Here is a 19,105-nt window from a genome sequence, read left to right as displayed (position 1 = left end):
AGCTGCCCAGGTGGTGCTCCTGAGGTATTTGTGAATAGGAGATAGAGATTGCTTTGGAGACTATCTCTCTGTTGTTGTTTTTAATTGCTTTTACTCTTTACGCAGCAACAGCCAGTTCTCTCTCTTATGCAGGCACTTTTCATGTACAGGAGATCTAACTGCAGGCTTCGTGTCAGCTTTGTCCTCTCAGAAATGAATGTCATTTAATGCCCTTTTGGAGATGTATGTTGAGCACTGGTTGTACAAAGCAATAAGCGCGAAATTTTAGGCGTTCTTATGCAACGCAATCTTTTTTCTGAGTTCACAGGTTGAAATGAGAGACTTAAGTTGCATCTACACCATAAAGCACTCTAACTAGACATAGCTTTATCCAAAAAATCGTAGTCTGTTAAGGGTTCTGACCTCACCAAGCTAGAATATCCAGGATCCTTAAACTACAGTTTCCAGGATTCTCCTCAACGGTAAAAGTGGTATCAGAGTGTGACCTAGATGTGACCTAAGGCAGGCTTCCAAACTTTCTGCCTTCCTGAGGCCTGTTTGACACTGACTTGTTTCGGGCGTAGCTTTAATTACTAAACGGGGCTGCCGGATCCTACTGCCACCCTGTAAGGACAGAAAGTGTCTAGTACACGTCTCTGGGTGACTAGCAGCAGGTTCACGAGGTTTTCTGACTCCCAACTGTGTTAATATTAGCAATAACAAAATGTCCCGTCCTCCCCTCAGGCTGCTGAAATGAAGAAAGCTGGCTTTTATTTTTTTGGCGGGAATGGGGGGAACTAGGAGCAGGGGTTTTTACATAAGAAGGCCATGAAGTCATTTCTGTTAATGGAAAACGAATCTTAAGCTGAGAAATGTGTTTAGATGTGCTGAATTTTAAGTGTGGGTTCTCTCCCAGCACTGCCCCCAACTTCACACTTGGCTCATGTTGATTCAAAGCTCTATTTAAAAACAAAAACCTGATGTCTGACAGCCCAGGGAAACTTGTTTTCATCACATCTGGCTGACCACGATATATTTATTAATGCATTTGTATGCTGCCTTTCTGCTGAGGCACCCATACTTTACAATTGGAAAGTACTAAAAGAAATAAAATTGAATGGTATGCAGTACAGAGCGACAGTCCTTTCAGGGGATGATGGCTCCCAAAGTCTCTGAGAGCCACTGCAATCCCTCAGGGCACTCAAGCAGTGTTTGAAATTCACCAGATGTATTTTGCACCTGGCTATCAGTCACTTGTGACCAAGTGAAGATGTGCGGGCGCCATGATGGTGCCTGATATCTCCACCATCTGGAGGTGTATGCCTGGAGATCCTTCAGTCTTGACTGTTTTCTCACATTATCAACACACCTTCAAGAATTTACCTGTGATATTTTATTTGCACAATCGGAATGAATTTCAGGAACCAAAAAGTTGTATTGAAAAATAGGACTTTTGAGACACCTGCCCCCCCCCCCAATATGGCAACTTGCCATTCTGTTTTGGCGACTGTAACCGTGGTTTAGGGAGCCATTTGGCGCCTAGCTTATCTATCTGAGTTTCTAACGCTGCACCCAAGTCTTAAGCAGCCCTAGGGAAGGTGGGGAAGGGGCTGCCACCATGTTGACTGCTGCTTGATGGGGCATATTCTGTGACTAGGCAGGTTCTTGGTGGACAGGCAAAAATGGGATCAGGTTCAGCTGTGCGGGTTCGCAAGTTGTACAAGCCCATCTTGTCCTTGTGGATTGCCACAAGGGTGGATTCCTTACCCCTGAACTGAAAAATAGCTCTGTGAGGGGAGAAAACAGCCTTGCCCCCTCTTTTTCTCGAAAATGGTCCAAAACACAGAAACTTGGCCAGCCAGGTCTCTTCTCTCTGTGTGTCCCCTCATTCCCCCCACCCCACATTGACTGTCAACATTGCTGGAGTGTACAACCAGGTGTGTGAAGGTCTTGCTTTCCTTCCACAGAAATGCTAATTGTGCATCTATATTAACAGTTCTTTTGTCCCACAGTTGCGCTGGCTTGTGGTGAAACAATGGAGCTGTTTTGCTTGAGGCGGCATTATAGCGCCATCTTGTTTAATTGTGTTTTGGGTCTGAAGTTGTAAGCGCCAGATTCATTTATTTATTTCAACCCAGTCGGTGCCCACAAAGCAAACCGGTGTTACTATGTGGTGCGAAAGTTCACTTTGCCCTTGGCATACAATAGGCGTAATCAAGAGGGATCTCGACTGGCTCAGAGAAGTTCTGATTGTTTCGATAAAATCCCTGCAGGGACTGTGCACATTTATAAAGGCAATTTGGAAAGGTACATTTTCCAAGAACAGGACGGCCAGTGGTTTGTGGCCTTGTCCTTCCTGACATGTAACTTTTGAGTGTGTGTTTTTGTCTGTTTGTTTTGCCCTTGAGGTGCTGTTAGGCAGCTAAAGCGTCACAGTAGTTAAAACGTAAAATATATACAAAGACAACCAGGAATAGCAGTGCCAACATCACCAGACAGAGAATAAAAAGGGTGCCAGTTTCCTGAAGGTCATTAATAGGGCTGGGTGATATATTGATATATCCTCCAAATCTGGTTTGAGGTCCATATTGTGATATCAGTTTCATAATTTGTGACCTGGTGATATATCAGTCTGTGTGTGTGTGTGTGTGTGTGTGTGATGAAAAAAATCACAACGTGAGAAAAACTGTGAAGCCAGCCAATGGCTCCATCCTTATTTCAGACATTGCGATATATCGGTATATTGCAATGTTTAGCTGGTGATATATTGCGATGTTGAAAACCAGAAACAGTGGTACCTTGGGTTAAGAACTTAATTTGTTCTGGAGGACCGTTCTTAACCTGAAACTGTTCTTAACCTGAAGCACCACTTTAGCTAATGGGACCTCCCACTGCTGCTGCTGTGCGATTTCTGTTCTCATCCTGAATTAAAATTAGAATCATAGAATCATAGAGTTGGAAGAGACCACAAGGGCCATCGAGTCCAACCCCCTGCCAAGCAGGAAACACCATCAGAGCACTCCTGACACATGGTTGTCAAGCCTCTGCTTAAAGACCTCCAAAGAAGGAGACTCCACCACACTCCTTGGCAGCAAATTCCACCGTCAAACAGCTCTTACTGTCAGGAAGTTCTTCCTAATGTTTAGGTGGAATCTTCTTTCTTGTAGTTTGGATCCATTGCTCCGTGTCCGCTTCTCTGGAGCAGCAGAAAACAGCCTTTCTCCCTCCTCTATGTGACATCCTTTTATATATTTGAACATGGCTATCATATCACCCCTAAACCTCCTCTTCTCCAGGCTAAACATGCCCAGCTCCCTTAGCCGTTCCTCAAAAGGCATCGTTTCCAGGCCTTTGACCATTTTGGTTGCCCTCCTCTGGACACGTTCCAGTTTGTCAGTGTCCTTCTTGAACTGTGGTGCCCAGAACTGGACACAGTACTCCAGGTGAGGTCTGACCAGAGCAGAATACAGTGGCACTATTACTTCCCTTGATCCAGATGCTATAGTCCTATTGATGCAGCCCAGAATTGCATTGGCTTTTTTAGCTGCCGCGTCACACTGTTGGCTCATGTCAAGTTTGTGGTCAACCAAGACTCCTAGATCCTTTTCACATGTACTGCTCTCAAGCCAGGTGTCACCCATCTTGTATTTGTGCCTCTCATTTTGTTTGCCCAAGTGCAATACTTTACATTTCTCCCTGTTAAAATTCATCTTGTTTGTTTTTGCCCAGTTCTCTAATCTGTCAAGGTCGTTTTGAAGTGTGATCCTGTCTTAACCTGAGGTACTATTTCTGGGTTAGCGGAGTCTGTAGCCTGAAGTGTCTGTAACCTGAAGCGTCTGTAACCCGAGGCACCACTGTATCGCCCAGCCCTAGTCATTAAAACATAGGAACTTGCCCTTCTACAGAGTCTAATGGTTGCTCATCTAGCTCAGTATCACTGACACTGTCTTATGAGTGGCTTTCCAGAATTTCAAACAGGGATCTCTCCAAGCCCTACCTGGAGATGCCTGGATTTGAACCCATGGTTTTAAAGCTGGTGTTCTACCACTGAGAAATAGCTCTTCAAGCAGAGGTGTAGCGTGGGCAGGGGGGTGGGCGGGCTGTTGCCCCAGGCACAGTTTTCTGAAGGCATATTTTCTCCTCACACTGCACCCTGCCAAGCCCTGCGCTGTTTTGCGAGTCTGATCCCACACCCCAGCCTTGCAAAGCAGCGTGGGGCTGGCGGGGTGTTAGGAGGATGCAGCAGGCATGTGGCCTTCCAAATGGTCCAATCAGACTGATTGGAAGGGTACATGTCTGCCCTGTTGTGCTTCATCCTCCTTGTGTTGTCTTCTGCCCCACGGTGCGCCATGAAGACACGCTCTACCAGGGTTGAATAGAAATGAAGGCGGCATGCACAGCCTTGTTTTGCAAAGGTAAGGGACAATTGAGGAAACCACGCCCTCGTTTTGAAAACCCGTGGTGGAGATTTCTTGATTGTCAGCCCCACCGAAAGGATTGAAATTCTGCAAACCTTTTTCCTCTGTCACTTCTTTGTCTATAACCAGGCAGGTATGGCAAGGGCAGAGCAATTCCTTCCATTTTTTTTCAGGTGCTGCCATTTGACTGTCCAACAGCAGGCTTAGGTTACCGTTGCTAAGGCTTGTGGTCACGCTTTGTTGGAAAGCTGCCCGGCAGAAATAAAGGTGCAGTTTATATGTGCAATGGCAAAACTGGTTTAAACAGGGCCCAGCTCTTCTTTACTTTTGCAGCAGCCCCTGGCGTGTGTGTGTGCTGCCTCGGTTAGTGTGCTAAAGGAGTTGAAAGTTCATCCAAGAGAGATGATGTTTATAGGGCAAGCTGTTCATAACGTGCTGCGTTTGTCAGAGGCTTTAGCAAAAGGGCTGGAAGTTAGGCGTGGGTCTTTTGCTTTCAATTAGGCTATTCCTAGCACCCCAAAATTACAGAGCTGCTGTGTGCTGATAATCCAGAATAATGTATATGCAGGCAGAAGGAAAAGCACTGCTTAATTGTGAATAATTAAACCATGGAATTCACTCTTGCAGGAAGTAATGATGGTAAAGGTTAAAAGGTAAAGGACCCCCGGACGGTTAAGTCCGGTCGAAGGCGACTATGGGGTTGCAGCGCTCATCCCGCTTTCAGGCTGAGGGACCCGGCGTTTGTCCACAGACAGCTTTCTGGGTCATGTGGCTAGCAGGACTAAACCGCTTCTGGCACAACAGGACACTATGACAGAAGCCAGAGCGCACGGAAACACTGTTTACCTTCCTGCCACAGCGGTACCTATTTATCTACTTGCACTGGCGTGCTTTCGAACAGCTAGGTTGGCAGGAGTTGGGACAGAGCAATGGAAGCTCATCCTGTCGTGGGGATTCAAACCACCGACCTTCTGATCGGCAAGCCCAAGAGGCTCAGTAGTTTGGACAACAGCGTCACCCGTGCAGAGGCGAATGAAGGCATTGTGACACCCAGGGCAGGGTGCCGCTACATAGGGCGCATGTGCGGCATCGTTACGTATGACGCATGCAATGTACATAGCAGTTTGCTGGCGCCGCCGCTCCAGACGGTGCCGGGATCCCTCCGCCACTCCAGACGGTGCCGGGATCCCTCCGCCGCCGCTACAGCGGCGAACGGAGGATCCTCTACATCCGGCTGTAGCGGTGACAGAGGGATCCCACCGCCCTCCGTACAACGCTTGAGCAGCGCCGGCGGCAAACCACTATGTACAGCGCATGTGTGCGACACCGCACATGCGCTGTACATAGTAGTTTGCCGCTGGCGTTGGGATCCTCTGCTCACGGCTACAGCCGCGAATGGAGTATTCTCCACATGTGGCTGCAGCAGCGTGATGGCTGCTTGCGCCGCCGCAAGGCCCTGCGAGGTGCCTTTTTGTCACCCCCCCAGACATACCAAGAACTCGAGCCAATATAAGTTTCAGTAGTGGGAGTTGTCCCTACTCGCAAATCAATAGTTAATAGTAACAAAAACTATTCCATTTTCTATGTTTCTCAGAGATAACAACTACGTGTGGGTAGATCAACGTGTATCTTGATCTTTTCTGTGCACAAACGTAGAAAATAACAGGATATATTTATACAAATTCATCAAACTTGCATAACTCTTTAAAAATTAGCTGATGAAGGAGAATACATCGAAACAGGACTCTGTCCTGGTTTCTGATCCATAACTGACTTATGACTTCTGCTCAATGATTGAAACTAAGACCTTCACATCGAATCTGACTATGGACTAACATGAACTTATCTCTACTAATTCTGTAACAAATTATTGTATTATATATATCCTTATGAGTTTGAGTTTGTAATCTCTGTTTTGAGTTTTTAATCTCTATTTGAGTTTGTAATCCTTGTCAGAATACATACTTTTGAATGGATTAGTTTTTGTTACAACTATTGATTTGTGAGTAGCGACCACTCCCACTATTGAAACTTATATTGGCCTGAGTTCTTGGTGTGCTTTTTTCTTGGTATATTTAATAACAAGAACTCCAACTTATTTACCGCCCCCCTCCCCCAGACATGGCACGCAGGTCACCCGGCTCCCCCCCGTTGCGATTCCACTGTATCCATGTCCCAGTAAATGATGATCACCAACTTGGATGGCTTTAAAAGAGGATTGGGCTGAGTTTTGGAGAAGGCTGTCAATGGGCACTAGCCACAATGGGTGTGGTCTACCTCCACTATCTTTGAATGACAGCTGCCTGGAATCGTGGGCGAGGAGAGTGCTGTTGTGCTCAGTTTCTGCTTGCAGGCTTGCCATCGGCTCTTGGTTGGGCGTTATGAGAATAGAATCTGGGACTAGAGGGCCAATCTTGCAAAACAAAACCATTACCATCTATGTAACGCTATTAACAAAAAAACAGAAAATAAGCTAAACATCACAGTTACACCAAAAACCATAGGATTCTCAGAGTACGACAGCATATAAAACAATATTAAAACATGAACAAAATAGCAACAAAGCCCTGTTCAATTTGCACACATGCTTTCCCTTCCACCATGTCTCAAACTTTCATTCTATTCAATGCATCAAAATATACCTGCACATAATGCTCTCCAATTCAGCAGAGAAAACATTATTTTTTTACATTCCACCCTCTACAAAAGTGTTTGAAATTCTGTGTTGTTGTTCTGGGGGCTGGCCTTACCCCGCACCCAGCCCCGCAAGCCCAGAGGCTAAAAACGAAGCCAAGACAGCTAGCGGGATCCATCCTGCTCGCTGTCATGGCTTCTTTTCTCTTTGGGGCTCGGGAGGGAAATATTTTTTTCCCCTTTATTCCCCCCTCCCCCCCCAAAATAAGTGCGCCCTATGGGCCGTTGTACCCTATAGGGCGAAAAATACGGTAAGTTTCCCTGGCCTTCCTAAAAGGCAGAGGTAGAAGCATTTCTCTGCTCGGAATTAGGTCAAATAATTTTTGACTGTCACTGAAAACCGGTTGCATGTCTAAGGCCTTTTGTGGTTTGGGTTCCTGTAATTAATCTCTTTCTGTATTCCTCACCTTGTCTGCAAAGTGAAACTGATACTCTCTCTTGATGTATTAGCTACTTTAGAATTCAGAGCAGGATTTTATTTTTTTTAAAATGTAAATATTGCACTTAAAGAGCTTGTGGTTAGGATAGATTAAGTCACTCTGGACTTAATTATTTGTAAGGATTTTTATACTTCCCTTTTAGTTTACATTCCCAGAAGTTTTGATGGTTGAGCAGGTACGCCACCCCTTATCAGGGCATTTGCTGCAAGGGGCAAATCAGCTGGGCTACAATTTGTTATTTTATTCGTATTCCTCAGTCAAATCACTACAAACAAGACTGTCACCTCCCCTCAGGCTTACAGTCTTAGCGAAGACACAGCGCTATAAAGGGGAATGGATTGTGAGGCAGTTGGGAAATAGTGGTTGGATGTGATCTCACACAAGGGATGTGTATGGCGGAGCAAAAGAACTACTGATAGATCTCAAGAGTAACTGGGGGGAAAGCTGTGTTGCTCAGTGGATAGAGACATCTGCTTTGTGTGCAGAAAATGCCAGGCATCTTCAGTAAGGTTAAGTTATAGTGCGCACAACACTGGGCTAATGCACCAATGATCTGCCTTGAAATATGGCAGCCACCCAGTTCTCCTGTGATTTCCAACAGATCCGCAGTGGTTTCTGATTCCCAATTGTTTCAGCCAGTGGTTCCCAATTAGCAAAGGACTGTGGGAACCCCTGTTTTTCAAAAGCCAAGCGATGGACCCCCCTACTTTTGAAATGTTTGTGGTCCAGGCCCTCGTGCGGATACGTGAAATTGTGTAAAATGGGGAGCACCCTGGTGGCTTGCGAGGAGACCCTTTCTGGAGCCTGAAGAGGAATGTATAGGGAGCATAGAATCATAGAGTTGGAAGAGACCACAAGGGCCATCGAGTCCAACCCCCTGCCAAGCAGGAAACACCATCAGAGCACTCCTGACATATGGTTGTCAAGCCTCTGCTTAAAGACCTCCAAAGAAGGAGACTCCACCACAGTCCTTGGCAGCAAATGCCACTGTCAAACAGCTCTTACTGTCAGGAAGTTCTTCCTAATGTTTAGGTGGAATCTTCTTTCTTGTAGTTTGGATCCATTGCTCCGTGTCCGCTTCTCTGGAGCAGCAGAAAACAACCTTTCTCCCTCCTCCATGTGACATCCCTTCATATATTTGAACATGGCTATTATATCACCCCTTAACCTCCTCTTTTCCAGGCTAAACATGCCCAGCTCCCTTAGCCGTTCCTCATAAGGCATCGTTTCCAGGCCTTTGACCATTTTGGTTGCCCTCCTCTGGACACGTTCCAGTTTGTCAGTGTCCTTCTTGAACTGTGGTGCCCAGAACTGGACACAGTACTCCAGGTGAGGTCTGACCAGAGCAGAATACAGTGGCACTATTACTTCCCTTGATCTAGATGCTATACTCCTATTGATGCATCTCGCAAGCAAGGAGGATGCACTGTTTTCAGATTCCTGGCACCATGCGTATGTGCAGTTGCGTGCAAATAGATTGTGTGTAAACTAAATTGCAAATAGACCTCGTATAAACTGAGTTGCCTCAGTTTGATATCCATAAATGTTGTAGATGAGAAGTCATCACAGAACTGTCAGAAAGTCTTCTATCTTTAAAGTTATTTGGTTTTAGTGATTTCTGGTTAATTGAGCAGAATGTAGCTTGAAACCCCAGGAATGGGGAACTTGTGGCTTTCCATCTGTTGTTCCTGGGCTCCCAACTCCCATCAGCATAGCCAGCGATCATGGATTACGGGAACTGGATTCCAATGACGTCTGTAGGGCTGCTGGTTCTTCACCCCTGCTGCACACATCCCCTTGTTCCTCCACAAGTAAAAGGGACTAGACACTTGGCATTTTAAAATGAAAGTTTGAACATTCAGCGAGGAGCCTGTGGTAATCTGTGATGAGATCTCTTCCCAGTATCCAAAACCCTGCTTCACAACAGTTTAATGTTTCTTCCACATTGCAGATATTTTGCCGTGGAGGGCAAGCCTCCCTATGACATGAGCACTTGAGGGGCAAATGGCCAGCAAACAAAAAAAGTGTATGGTGTCCAATATCAGTGACGCTTTATTGACCTGATGGAGGTACACAGGGCCAGCCCAAGACATTTTGGGACTTGAGGCAGATCCCAAAAGGACACCCCCCCCCCCGCTAGGGAATATTTGCATCAGGAACAAGGGGAGAAAGAAAGATCGACTTCTGGATATGTTGTCCCAGTGGATCCTGCCAACCGAGGCCATCGCCTCACCTTGCCGCACGAGTGAGCCGGCCCTAGAGGCAGATCTTGGAGCATATAGATCGCCTACCATACTACTACTACTACTACTACTACTACTACTACTAATTAATATATTTATACCCTGCCCATCTGGCTGGGCTTCCCCAGCCACTCTGGGCGGCTTCCAACAAAATATTAAAATACAGTAATGCATCAAACATTAAAAGCTTCCCTAAACAGGGCTGCGATTCAGATGTCTTCTGAAAGTCTGGTAGTTGTTTGTTCTCTTTGACATCTGGTGGGAGGGCCTTCCACAGGGCGGGTGCCACTACCAAGAAGGCCCTCTGCCTGGTTCCCTGTAACTTGGCTTCTCTCAGTGAGGGAACTGCCAGAAGGCCCTCGGTGCTGGACCTCAGTGTCTGGGTAGAACGATGGGGGTTCTGCCGTTTAGGGCTTTAAAGAAGGTTCTGCTTTGTGGTGTTTAGCATCCCAGCTTGATTTGTTTGTAGCTTTTTCCTCTAGTCGGTCGACCTGGTGGTCCCTGGAGTCGGAAATTGATGTCTGGAACTCAGAACTCCCTTCTAATTGTAAACACACCCCCCCCCAATGTGTCTTTTGGGTTATAAGAGCTTTAATGGAGATTTAATCTTATTCCACTTAAATGCTGCTCGCATTTGTATTTGCAAACTTTAACAAGCCTATTTTAAGACCTTGCTCTTTTCGTTTTCTAACAGGAGGAGTCTCGTATCCTTAGAGTTAAGGTTGTAGCTGGAATAGATCTAGCCAAAAAGGACATCTTTGGAGCCAGGTATGTACATTCCTCTTTTTTTTATTGCTCTTGTGGCAGCAGAATCTAAATTACTGAGGCAATTGCCTCTTTTGTGTTGGCAGCATTAACTTTTCAAAAAGGACAGGAACTAGTAGTAAACTGGGAAAAGAACCTGTATCTGCTTTCTTTAATTTATGCCCTTCAATGCAATTCGATTGGTTCGTATTTTGCTTGGATTTATATGCTGTGCTGTTATGATGATGGGTTTTTTTGTGTGTGTGCTAAAATAATAATAATAAACCAACCAATTTGCCAATCATTTGGATCCTACTCCCTTTCATTTCTTAAAAAGGCACCTACCGTATTTTTCGCTCCATAACACGCACTTTTGCCCCCCTAAAAGGTAAAGGGAAATGTGTGCGCGCCTTATGGGGCGAATGCAGGCGGGAGGAGCCGCTCTTGCTGGCTTTTCGGCGAGGTGGGAGAAGGGAAGCAACCTCCCTTCCTCCGGCTGGATGGGAAGCCGGCAAGAGCTGCGCGCAGCGTGTCTGCCTGCTCTATGGCTTTTTGGCAAGGTGACTTTATAGTCTGATGGGCTGACTGCAATTCAAGCAAAGGGAGAGCCGCTTACACGCATGTAAGCGGCTCTTACTCTGCTTTCTTTACAATGAGCTGGAAGGAGGGACAAAGAGGGCATCCCCTTCCGTCCCTCCCCCAGCACCTCACTGGTAAATTCAAGCAAAGCGGCTTACAAGCAGTGGCATAGCGTGGGGGGTGCAGGGGGGGCTGGCCGCACCGGGCACAACATCTGGGGGGGGCACGCTCGCACTCGCAGCTCTCTGCCCCTACCGGGTTAGGGGGCGCAAATTACTTGCCTTGCCCCGGGTGCTTGACAACCCATGCTACGCCACTGCTTACAAGGCTCCTGCCCCTGCGTCTCCTCATCCTCTTTTTGCTCTGGTTCCAGCGAGGCAAGGCAGCTGCACAAATGTGAGCTCCCCCTCTCTCTTCCTTCCCTCCCTCTTCCAACTTCAAAAAATATTGGGGGGTGGCCAGGTAAGTCCCACCTCACATACCACAATGGGGGGTGGGGGATGACTCCCTCAAATATTTAATGGGGGGTGAAGGCACCTAGGCCCATAGGAGTTGGCTGCTTTGGCTAGGACAAATGTGAACTCTCCATCTCCCTCCCTCCCTCTTCCAACTTCAATAAAATACTGGGGGGGGGGGGCAGGTACAGGTAAGCCCCATCTCACAGACTGCAATGGATCTCAAGACAAAGTGCATGCACACCGGTATATGAATGGCAATGCCCATCAGCATGGGGGGGGGGTGACTCCCTCAAATATTTTTTTTCTTGTTTTCCTCCTCTAAAAACTGTGTGCGTGTTATGGTCAGGTGCGTGTTATAGAGCGAAAAATACGGCATATTGAGGTTTGGGTAATATACATATTTATTATAACGATAATGGGGTGGGGGGGAGTGGAGGATTCATGAACTACAGTAACTTGTATAGAGTAGCAGCTAAGTATAGAAGCTGTGAACAAGGAAGCTCCTGCTCAAATCTCATTTGATTCATGTGACTTTCAGAAGTCCTGAAGCTGTGTTTGCATGTCATAATAAACCATGGTTTATCATAACAGGAGTGAACCTAGCCTCCCCATGGGCTCGTGCACTCTCTCTCCTCCTCTGACACAGCTTTGAGGAGTATTTCAAATGCTTTTGCTCCTGTTTTGGATTAACCACAGTTTGCAGTGTCAGGCAAACCCAACAAACCACAGTTAATATTAACTGTAGTTTGTCTGAAACAAGCAGACTTCAAACCACAGTTTATGTGTCTGGTGAGTTTCATGAGGCATGAATAAGATTAAAAACTGTAACATTAAGCCATAGTTTATCAAAAACAGAAACGAAAGGTTCAAATTCTTTATGAGCAGGGGAGGAGGGAGAATGCACAAGTTGAGGGGCGCATAGACTCGTTCATGTCACCAAAACCCATAGCTGAGGGTGACACTGAAATTAAGCTGTTGTCTTAATCCTACTCCCCTATGTGCAATATGAGGCTAGTAGTTATGGAATTAATTTTATGGGGTTGTTAGTACAGTGGTGCCCCGCAAGACGAATGCCTCGCAAGACGGAAAACCCACTAGACGAAAGGGTTTTCCGTTTTGGAGGTGCTTCGCAGGACGAATTTGCTATGGGCTTGCTTTGCAAGACGAAAATGTCTTGCGATTCCTGGGGTGTTTCCCCCCCCCTTTTTCCCAAGCCCCTAAGCCGCTTAACAGCTGATCGCTAAGCCGCTTAACAGCTGTTCTAAGTCGCTAATAGCCTTTTAGCAGCTAATCCGCTAATCCCTTAAGCCTTTAATAGCCGCTAATAGCCTTTTAGCAGCTAATCAGCTAATCCGCTAATCCCTTAAGCCTTTAATAGCCGCTAATAGCGCTAATCCGCTAATGGCCTTGCTTCGCAAGACGAAAAAAACCGCAAGACAAAGAGACTCGCGGAACGGATTCTTTTCGTCTTGAGAGGCACCACTGTATTATACCAAAATAATATATGTGAACTATTTCAAAATCAACATCATTGCCATTTCAAACTCTTTTAATTCTTTGTCAGGCCTATTTGGTGTTGAATAATGTGGTGTTAATGATGGAAGGACCTAGTTTTTTGTGTGTTTGGGATGGAATACCTGTGATGTTTTCATACAGTGTGTGTTACACTGTTCTAAAGACCAAGGCTGCCCAAAGCCACGGACAACAACAATACCAGTAACAGCAGCCCAACAGATCTTTGTCCCCATCGTTCAGCCCAGATACCAAGGTCCAGCTCCGAGGGCCTCATTGTGAGTTCCCTCATTGTGAAAAGTGAGGTTGCAGGGAACTAGGCAGAGGGCCTTCTCAGTGGTGGCGCCCGTCCTGTGAAACACCCTCCCGTCAGATGTCAAAGAGATAAATAATTATACAACCTTCCGTAGACACCTGAAGGCAGTCCATTAGTGTGTGGTGTTCTCTTGTGTTTTTGCATGTTCTGTTGGAAGCTGCCCAGAGTGGTTAGGGCAACCCAGTCAAATGGACAGGGTACAAATTATTATTATGAAATGAGAAAACCACGACAAAATGGGTGAATAATATACTCTGTTTTAAAAAATGCAGTTGTATGTACCAAACTCTTAGGTTTACAGAGTTTGCCAAGTACAGAATGCCCCCCTCTCTTGTATTCATGGCACAGGAAGCTCCCCCTGGTGGCTGATGAGGATATAGGTAGAATACTTAGGGGATGAAGTACATGTGGCGAATTTGCTCTCAAATTATTTCTTGCTCTCTAGACAGTTCCCCCTTTGCCTCTCTGCTGTTCCTGTTTGCATCATGCTTCTTAGATTGCAAACTATTATTTTAAACGTTAAACTGACTTGAGCGCTTTGCCAGATCGGTGGGGGATAAATGCAGCAAGTATTTGTATAAATGAATTTCTATAAATACAGATGTATCAAACAATCTGGAACTTGCCTTATAGTGGGCCCTTTTAATGCAAAAGCTGATCTTCCTACCAAAATGATAAAAGTTTCATCACATCCTCTTGTTGTGCAAGCTTCCTGGGTGAGGTTCTAGTTTTGGATCCACATGTTCCTTGTTTGAAATCTTCTTCCCCTAAAACCAAAGGCTGCCTCTTCTGTTATGCTTTCTCTCCCCAATCTATTTTAATGGCAGATTGCTCCCATTTTGCATAATTACCAAAACCACTATTAATTAGGCAACCCAAGTGACTGTGAACACTTTAAAAAAAAATCACATAAATTCGTCTGGATATCTGTGGCGCACAATATGATGTTTTTGTGTGTATGGAGGAGGGTTTGGAGAACATGATCAGGCATGGTGATGAATCAGATCTTCGAAATAGCTAGGTATTTAAAACTGCAGTCGTGAAGCAGCAGCTCTCTGTTCCTTAATATTCCTTCTCCAGAATGATTTCCACTTTGGGTCTGGATAAAGGTAAAGGGACCCCTGACCATTAGGTCCAGTCGTGGCTGACTCTGGGGTTGCAGCGCTCATCTCGCTTTATTGGCTGAGGGAGCCGGCAGCGGCATAGCGTGGGTTGTCAGCACCCGGGGCAAGGCAAGTAATTTGCGCCCCCTAACCCGTGGATTTTAGCACTCGAGTCTCTTCCACTAGATTAGTTAAAGAAATCCTTACCCCCTAAGCACATGTATTGTTTGTTATGAAAATACTGATGTAATTAAAGTAAAATGCATCTAAATACAAGTTTATTTTCAGACACTTTATTGAGTGCGAACATACATTGCACATTATCCACATTTTCAGCAGGTCTATGAATACAAATCTACAAATGTAGTAACCAAGCATGGGCCATGCTATTATATGTCGTCTCACAACCATCGTAAACGACAAAAAATATCAAGAACGAAAACTAAACATCAAAATGGAACCATACTCTGGAGATAACCCAAGACTGGGCTAGATGGAGCCAACTTCCTCAATCCTGTACCTCTAATTGTAATTCTTTAATATCAAGATATCAATCTGTATATACAGATTAATTTAAATTCGCCCACTTTTAATTAGTGCAAATTTTTCAACAACGGAATTGAAATCTACATTAAAGTCTTGAGTATAAACATCCTTAGATGAAACTGTCTCTGCTTCTAATGCAGGAACAGGAATGTCCACCGACACAGGATCAGGATTATGAGTCTCCTGTGGTGCTGCTGATGGTCCTGCTGTAATTTCAGCAGAACTCACCAAAAACCGGTGAAGGCTTCCAGCTAACTTAGCTTGTTGCTCTGACTCTATCTTTCTCCTTTTCCTGCCTTGTATGGTATGATATAGGTGTAATATTCTGCTAAAATTCTAAAAAAAAAAAGAAAGAAAGAAAAAGAAAATCGGCAGCTCAGCCAATTGCATGCATTCGTCTTTCGGCCAATGAGGAAGTGGATCCCACTTCCTGATTGGCTGGGAGGAGGATCCGTGTGACAATAGCGAAATTTTTGTGAAATCTGTGACAGCGCTGAGAGAGAGAGAGTGAGCCAGGTAGGGGCAGAGAGCTGCGAGTGCGAGCGCCCCCCCCCCCCCCGATGTTGTGCCCGGTGCGGTCGGCCCCCCTGCACCCCCCATGCTACGCCACTGGGAGCTGACATACAGCAAGTCCTAGGCTCTGTGGTTTAACCCACAGCACCACTAGGCATCGGGTATGAAAAGGACGTGCCTTGTAACTCTTATAAAATTAGAACTTGGGCACATCCAAGCTGAATGTTGGAAGGTTCAGGAGAGACAAAAAGAGGTCTGGTTAAACTATGGAATTCACTGCTTATAGACATAGTGATGGCCAGCACTTTGGGTAGTTTTAAAGGGATCTGGACAAATTAATGGAGGAATTTATAGATTATATGGTCTACTGACCGCTGTTGAAGACAGTATGTCTCTGTATCAGCGTTCGAAATTTGCCAGGTGCAAGGTGCATTTTGCACCTGGCTATTGACCACTTGTGACCAAGTGGAGATGCCTGGGAGCCAGGATGGCGCATGATGTCTCCACCACCTGCAGGTGCATGCCTGAGGATCCTTGGATCTTGGTTGCTTTCACACAGTAATGTCACATGCTGTAGAATTCTATCCATCAGCACAATCAGAATGAATTTCAGGAACCATAAAGTTGTATTGAAAAATACAACTTTCGAGCTGTCTGGCCCCAAAACGGCAACTGGGCCTTCCGTTTTGGTGACTGTAACCCTGGTTTGAAGAGCCATTTGGTGCCTGGTTTATATATCTGAATTTCTAACACTGCCCTGTATTTCTGGAAATAGCATGTGGGGTGACAGCGGTGGTACTTATGTGAACTTCTTATAGGCATCTTTTTGACCACTGTGAGAACAGGATGCTGGACTAGATGGGCCTTTGGCCTGATCCAGCATATCTCTCATATTCTTAGAGTGCAGTGCCAATGAGCAAAGGAATATAGAGAGAAGAGAGTGCTGGGAAATGGTTTCTTCAGATTAAACGCACCAGCTCAGTGCTTTTCACATCAAAACCATTATTCAGAGGCGATTAGGTATATATAGTAGTGTCTCACAATAATTCTCTCTTTGCTGTCTGCAGGAGTTTTGGGCAGATTTGGCTTTCATCACGCATCTTGTATCGCTGCTGAGCTTTTAAAATCCCGTCGGCTTTATTGCTGTCAGTCTGGAATATGCAACCATGTTTCAGTCTAACGAAGGAGTGAGTCCTCCACCTTCCAAAGCCGTCTGTGCCTCTGAGCTTTATAGCACCAGGCATGCCTTCCTAATGTTTAGTCGAAATCCCCTTTCTTATAACTGGGATCCATTGATTTGGATCCTGCCCTCTGGAGCAGCCTTCTGCAACCTGCAGATGTCTTGGACTATGACTCCCATCAGACCCAGCCAACATGGTCAACAGTCAGGAATGATGGGAGTTGTAGTCCAAACCATCTGGAGGGCACCACATTGGGGAAGACTGCTTTGGTTCCCCATCAGCTAACTTGTATGGATCCCTTACTTTTGAAACTTTGGTATCTCTATGGTAGTTTTTGTTACGTGAATGGTGCCACTGACCCATAGGTGAGTCGTCCCCCCCCAGACCATCAATTGGGAACCACTGATCTATGTGACTGCCCTTCAGTTGATGTGGGCTATCATATTCCCTCTTATGATTATCTCTTCTCCAGGATAAGCCTTCTCTGCTTCTCAGATCTCTCTTTGTATAAAAACCTTGTACTTTTAAAATAGCTTGTGCCCTTTTTCTGGCGGGAAGATAGTAAATACATTTTACCATCAATAAATATTAATGGTGACAAAGTGGGTTGAGTTTTGCGGCATTGCTTTCAAGTCTACCAGCTGCTCATTAAAGGATCACAAGGTTTTAAGCGGGAACAAGGTTTGTTCTTAAAACTAAGGAACACACTTTACAAGTTCATAACTGCCACAGGCCTTGTGGAACTGGGTGAGCTTTGGCTGTAGCACCAAAGCTCAATGCACCTCATTAGATCTCCACATTTTAACCTTCCATGACTGGAATAAAAAGAGCAAACCGACTAGGAAGTTCAGAGGGTGACACTGGAGAGGTTTAGCAGGGCAACCCCAATGCCCTTTTAACATATGTAAAACCACCAATAGACAAAACAACAAGCAATGTGAGAGGGAGGTTAGGCCTCTGTCCTTCCCTAGAAATCTGAGTTGACTTGTTACATTTGAGGTGTCATTTTACCCACTAAAGGATGGAGATGCATGCAAAGCTTGAAGGTGTTGGTTCATCAGAATGTGTGCCAATTGATCGAAGTGTTCAGGCAGGTGCCTTGAGTGACGTTGGCGCAAATCCTTATAACAGATACCTTCCATGGAATGTCTCTAGAGTGATTGTCTGCAGAACAATACTATTTTCCAGAACAAGGCCAATTTAGTAGGAAAGTGTGTCTTTCCCTTCTCGCCTGACCAAGTGCATCCTGCTCCCAGGCATGTTTTCGTAGAATTGAAGGTAAAGGGACCCCTGACCATTAGGTCCAGTCGTGGCCGACTCTGGGGTTGCGGCGCTCATCTCGCTTTATTGGCCGAGGGAGCCGGCGTACAACTTCCGGGTCATGTGGCCAGCATGACTAAGCCGCTTCTGGCAAACCAGAGCAGCGCACGGAAACACCGTTTACCTTCCCGCCGGAGTGGTACCTATTTATCTACTTGAAGTTTGACGTGCTTTTGAACTGCTAGGTTGGCAGGATCAGGGACTGAGCAACAGGAGCTCACCCCGTCACGGGGATTTGAACCGCCAACCTTCTGATCGGCAAGTCCTAGGCTCAGTGGTTTAACCCACAGCACCACCCCTTGCTTGGAATTAAGTCCCACTAAATTTAGTAGTGTTTCCTCCTGAGTGAAGAGGGGTTGGTGCCTTAGAATGGATTCTTTCCATGCCAGGAAGTGGGATTCCCGTACAAGCCTGAGGTTCCCTACTCACATGTTAAAAATTAAGCAGCTTGCGTAGAAATGGGGAGGAAGGTGGGAGAGTCTTGTTTTAAAGCCTTTGGTGGTCATCCTGAACCTCTGGTGAATCTTTCACTGGTGCTCCACACCTGATAGCATCTTTTCTCTTTCACCATTGAAGAGGATCAAGGGCAGACCAGTCCCACACTGCAGCGCAGATCTATTTTGGCCAGTGGAACCTCATGCCACAATAAACCTGCTAGATGCTATGGGGTTTGGCCTCCCCACTTCCTTCAGTGATTTTGGTACACCAAGGGCATTGCTCAGTTTCTGCAAGGAGGCAATATGAGCTGGCCAGCAAACCTGATTGTGCCAGACTGTTGTGCCCTTCTTAACATCATGGAAGAACAGGTTCGCTCTGCCTTGTTCTTTATGCCCTGCCGTTGTCCTTTATGCCCTCTTTTATATATATAAAAAAAAATTAATCATTTTTTCAATACAAACAGCAACCACAAAAAACACATACAACAAAAACCACAATAACATTAATAACACAATTTAACAATTAAGATTTGAGTACTGATATACCTATAACTACACCTTTTTAACAATATTTCCCCACCTCTCCTCCCCCTACTTCCCACCACTGTCCACCTTATCGCTT

The 19,105-nt window shown here is 45.6% G+C and overlaps 1 protein-coding gene across 15 annotated transcripts in view; it reads left to right on the top strand.

Moving 5' to 3' along the window:
* Window positions 1–19,105, top strand: part of NEDD4L (NEDD4 like E3 ubiquitin protein ligase) — a 255,657-nt gene that overhangs the window by 75,649 nt on the left and 160,903 nt on the right. For all 15 annotated transcript variants that reach the window (XM_083402672.1, XM_083402667.1, XM_083402666.1 and 12 more), the window contains exon 2: window positions 10,469–10,542. In XM_083402672.1, the coding sequence (XP_083258798.1) occupies window positions 10,469–10,542 (74 nt within the window). The remainder of the gene's footprint in view (window positions 1–10,468; window positions 10,543–19,105) is intronic.

The sequence above is a fragment of the Podarcis tiliguerta genome, assembly GCF_965153285.1.
Source record: "Podarcis tiliguerta genome assembly, chromosome: 11".
Taxonomy (NCBI): domain Eukaryota; kingdom Metazoa; phylum Chordata; class Lepidosauria; order Squamata; family Lacertidae; genus Podarcis; species Podarcis tiliguerta.
This window is presented reverse-complemented; position numbering and strand designations above follow the sequence as displayed.